Consider the following 4,828-nt stretch of genomic DNA (forward strand, 5'->3'; position numbering starts at 1 on the left):
AGCAGAATGATTTTTCAGTTAATGCAGTTTTGGCATGTGACAGACTGAAATTTGTTACACAAAACAAGTGCTGGTGGCTGCTCAGGTTGTTACAGCTGCTGTAACCCAGCAGGCCCAGCCCAGCCCTGGGTTCCCAAGGAGCAAACCAGGGCTCTGCTCTGAGTGGAAGGAGCTGTGCCTGAGCTGGGTACTGGCAGGAAGGGGCTGGGATCTCTAGGAGCTCTTTCCTCTGTGCTGGTTCCACACCTGGTGCTGTTCTCAGTTCAAATTGCCTGTTAAAATTTAGCCTGTCCCAAAGGAACCCAAACTGAGGGTCAGTATCACCAGCATCCCCGTGGTTCCAAATGCTCAGGGTGTGACAGAGGAGCAGAGCTGACTGCAGTGTCACCTTTGTAATGCACGGATGTCACTGCAGGTTAATCATTGCCTCACATTTGCACAGGGACGAGGGATTGCACTAAATGGAACTGGCCAGCTGGAATTGTTTCTGCAGTTAGGTGTCTGACCTCTTAGTTGTCCATGAAATCATTTTTGAGACCTAATTGTAAATGCAAGATTGCTTTTGCAGTGAATCCTCCTCTGTGGATCTGCAGCCAGCTGATGGAGCTGTGATAAAATGCAAAATAGCCACGTTGTGCTTGATGGTTGTGATTCCTCTGGCAGTGTGCACGGGGTCTCAGAAATAACACTCCTGGCTAATTATTTTGCATACCTTAGCACATCAGAAGCCCTTCTTTCTTAAAGAAGTAACTGCTGCTTGCTTTCTGTTATTAGAAAATCTCAAAAGCCAGAATTGGTCAGTGGCAGCTGATGCCTGCACTTGCTTTGAAAGGGGTTTGAGCTGAGTTAAAAGTAGAATTAACTGGTTGTTTATACATCTAGAAAAGTAATGAAAGTTTTAGTACCTGTGGACTGTCTTGTGGTTTAATACATTCAATTTGCATTGCTTCTGACAGGCTATCAAACTATCTTATTTAAAACTGGAGGTTTATGGGTGCTTTGGGGTTAAAACAGAGCCAGCTCAGTTTCCAGGCAGATACACACCGTGCAGTCACTGCCCCATAGTGACGTGGTTAGTTCTCTTTCTCCAAAACCTTTGGAAGTCCGTTTTTAAGCAGCACAGGCTGGGCGGTGCTGTGGCTGCTCAGGTTTGAGCAGAAAAGCTGTGTATGGAATGTCGTTAATTACCGCCCCGAGTTTTGGTTTCGCTTTTGCCCAGTTACGGTTTTGTTTCTCGCAGAGGGAGCTCTGAAATGGCCCTGCTGTGCCAGCTGTGCTCTGTGCCAGCTGTGCCAGCTGTGCTCTGCCCCTGCCCACCCTGGGTGGTTCCTGCAGAGGGGCTTTGGCATGGGGCACATGCACAGGGCTGTGTGGCTTAGGCTGCCTGCAGGAGCACTCCAGGCTGGCATGTGCACAGCTCAGGCACTCCGGTTCAGGGGAGATTAAACAACAACTGAATTTGCTGGCTTTTGAACCCAATTCAAGTCCAAGCTTCATTGTAAGCTTTGGGAGAAAGAGCTCCTTACATGTAGCTTGACACCACGTCTGCACTGGAAGTCCTGTCACTGGTGGCTTGCCCTGACAGTGACAGTCCCTGCAGAAATAGGATCCAATTAGAGGCAAAATCCCCCAGTTCCTTTATGTCACTGTGAAATAATTGTTCTAAAATGAATCTAAGTGTGTACAGATTGTATTTTGGGAGAGTTAATTACAAACTGTGTGGTTCAGGGATTTAGTGCAAGAAGAGGAAGAACAGTTGATGGAAGAAAGGAAAAAGAGAAAAGAAGACAAGAAGAAGAAGGAAGCTGCTCAAAAAAAGGTATGTGGAGCACTGAGAAGAAACCCCTGTGCTTGGAGGTGACTTGTTTCATCACTACTAAAAACAAGTGTTTTCTTATTAATGTAATGTTTTAAATTTAGCTGTACTGTCAGTTATTGAGAGGTAACTGACATGTTGAACGTTGTAACTGGCTCTGTGTAGTTTCTTACAAAACTAAATTTTCATCTGGGGTGACCCTTCTATTTCTTGATGGTCAATTGTGCATGTCCATTTCGGAGGAGCAGAGTGACCCTGCTCAGCAGTTCTGGTTCCATTGCCTGATGCTGGCTGTGGCTCCAGGGTCAGACTGGTTTGGTTTACAGCCACAGCCTTGCCTGCAAACCCTCCCAGACCCCAATGGAGTCTGCAAGAGCCCAGCCTAAACACATTCACTGTGTTCTCCTGGGCACCAGCGCCCTGGCACAGAGGGCAGCCAGGAGCCCTGGCTGTGCCCCTTGCTCTCCAGGATCTCTCCAGGTGCTGTAGGTCATCAGAAACAGCAAAAAATGTTCTGGGAAGTTCTGAGTTCTCCTTCTCTGTCCATGGGCCGGTGCCAGGCTGAGGAGCTGGGTCACAGCTGGGCAGGGGCAGAGTACAAACTCTCCAGAGGAAGCTCTGAGTGTGCACAGGCAAGGCATTTTATCCTGTGATAAACTTGTATTCAAACAGATCTCTCATCTTGGCCGCAGTACAGGTGTAACCCGTTGCATCTTGCAAATGAAAGCCTTGAAGCTTTGGCATTTGCTCTCTTATTCTTTTCCATTTCCAGGTCACTCCCCCTTCCCTGCCCTGTTCTGCAATAAAAGTGGCAGCAGCTCTTTGCTTCCAGGCACAGTTTTTAACTCGCTTAAAACATCTTAATTTGCAAGTTTAATTTGGTCTGTTTCATGTAGTTATCTTTCAAATTAATTTTGTCTTCTATAACATTTAAACAGCTTTTCAAACATAAGGAATAATAGGCCTGGGTTGGTTAGAGAGAGGCTTCTGAAGTAGATAATTAAATAACTTGAAACCATTTAAAAGGAGGAAAGTCAAAAGCTAATGCTGCTTTATGAAGTGGTATGTGTACATGTGGTTTCTCTCTTATCTGCAAAAATCACTGACGCTTCTTTTTTCTTCTTCTAGGCCATTGAACAAAAAATCAAAGGTAAGTTACTTTACAGTTAGTTCTACTCTGTGTATTATTTCTGGGGTTTTAAATATGTTGAATCAAATGTTTCACCTGAAATCTCCTCCCAATGGGATAAATGGGACCCTTGAGACTTCAGCTGCACTTTCTCAAAGTGACCACAGAAGTCTAGGAGAGTAACAGCAAAGGGTTTACCCAGGGATTGGAGTTGCTGATCTTCCTGTTTTCCATTCTTATTTACTTACAGAGCACCAGGCATAGACCTAACACCTGAAGTTCCTTCCCTGCTTGCTTTTTTCCTTCCCCTTTTTGCTTTGTTTGAAAAGTGCACCAACACTTCAGAATAACTGTGTGTAGGATGGATCTGTTGGAAACTTAATAACTTAATTTACAGATATTCTGAGTGCAGCTGGGATTGGGAGCATGTGATGGACAAGTAATTAATGTGTCCAGTTTTACTCCTGTGTATGGGGGGCTCACCCTGCAAAATGATCAGGGTGCCAGTACCCACGAGCTGTAATTTCAATATTCACTGTGGTTTTCTGGGTGCTTGTGGGGTTTGTATGGATCTGCATCCCAACCAGCTTCTAAAAAGGGTAAAAAAGCTTCTTTGCACTTTCTCTTGAGTTGGAGCTCCTCACCTGCTCATTGGCAAGTGCACAGTAACTGCTGAGGCGGCCGTGTGCAGTGCTTGCTGAAGTTTTCTGGGAGCTCTGGTTTAATGTAACATTTACTGGGCCAGTGGCTGATGCTCCAGTCCTGCTTAGCAGAGATGGAATCCTGCTGGAAAAGTCAAGAAGTGCTGGAAGAGATGGGGCAGGGGGCTGGCAGGGGGCACGCAGTGCTGGGAGCAGGCAGGGACACAAGAGCCATCCCCAGGGTGGGTGATGGGAGGGGAGCAGGCAGGCTGTGCCCAGGGACACTGCCCTGGGGCTCTGCAGCACCATTGCCAGGGCTGGCCTGGCATTTCTGGGTGCAGGGGGTACTCTGGTGGGTGTGCTTCAATGGGAAGGTACCTGGACTGAGGAGGAGCCATGGGTTTGTGGTGTGGGAGGATGAGGGGAGAGAGCTCCTGAGGGCAGCTGTGCTGCTGGGACTGGGACCTTGTGCTGCCTGCTGATGGGGAGGCTGAGGGGTTGCTTTGGAAAAGGGATTGCTGGAGGCAGAGGGAGCTGCAGGAGGCTGTGCAGCATTCCTGGAGCTGCTGGCAGCAATGGAAGCTGCTGTGTGTGTGCCCCTCCATCCTCTGAGCTGCATCTGGCTGCCCAGGGGTCCCACTGCAATCCACTGGGAGTTCCAGGTTTGTCTTTGGGCACAGGACAGCAATTTAAAATAAAACAAATTAAATAAAATTGCTGGAAAACTATTATAATTAATAAATACTCTTCATTTGTTCTTTAGCATGCCCTTTTTCAAGCAGTGCATGGAATTGTGCTTGAATACAGGCTAAGGGTTGGTTTTGTTCTGTACACTCCTACCATAAGGCTTCCAGGATCATAGACCAGATTTACAGAATTATGAAGATGTCTGGGTTTGTTCTGGAGTGACAGAACATGTCTGAGCAGACAGTGAAGAAGGAAAGCCAGTGAAGAACACTTTGCTGTATAATAAGGAGCACTTGGTGTGCCCATTTGACCCGTGTGCTTGGGCTGCGCTGGCATCACAAGCAAAGGGCTAAAAATAGCATGGAGCAGGAGGGCAGGAATTCTGCTTGGGAGGCTCCCCAGCGGGAATCTTCACATGGAATGAAAATGTCTTTCTTCTGAAGGACAGAGTAATTAAACATTTTTTGATTATTATTATTTTTCTGCTTTGAGAGAAACATTTGCTGATGGAAGTGTTAAGTTTCAACTTAATGATGTTGGAATTATTTAAAGGGT

At 46.7% G+C, this 4,828-nt stretch overlaps 1 protein-coding gene across 4 annotated transcripts in view; it reads left to right on the forward strand.

The window, feature by feature from the left end:
- The first annotated feature begins 1,616 nt into the window (after positions 1–1,616).
- Positions 1,617–4,828, forward strand: part of TNRC6A (trinucleotide repeat containing adaptor 6A) — a 32,840-nt gene continuing 29,628 nt past the window's right edge. For 2 of the 4 annotated variants that reach the window (XM_031061108.1, XM_031061106.1), the window contains exons 1-2: positions 1,618–1,819; positions 2,945–2,966. In XM_031061108.1, the coding sequence (XP_030916968.1) occupies positions 1,760–1,819; positions 2,945–2,966 (82 nt within the window). In that variant the 5' untranslated portion in view covers positions 1,618–1,759. Of the gene's footprint in view, positions 1,820–2,944; positions 2,967–4,828 lie in introns of all 4 variants that reach the window. The other 2 variants (XM_031061105.1, XM_031061109.1) reach the window with 2 other exon arrangements.

Source organism: Geospiza fortis, unplaced genomic scaffold (assembly GCF_000277835.1).
Source record: "Geospiza fortis unplaced genomic scaffold, GeoFor_1.0 scaffold213, whole genome shotgun sequence".
Lineage (NCBI taxonomy): Eukaryota > Metazoa > Chordata > Aves > Passeriformes > Thraupidae > Geospiza > Geospiza fortis.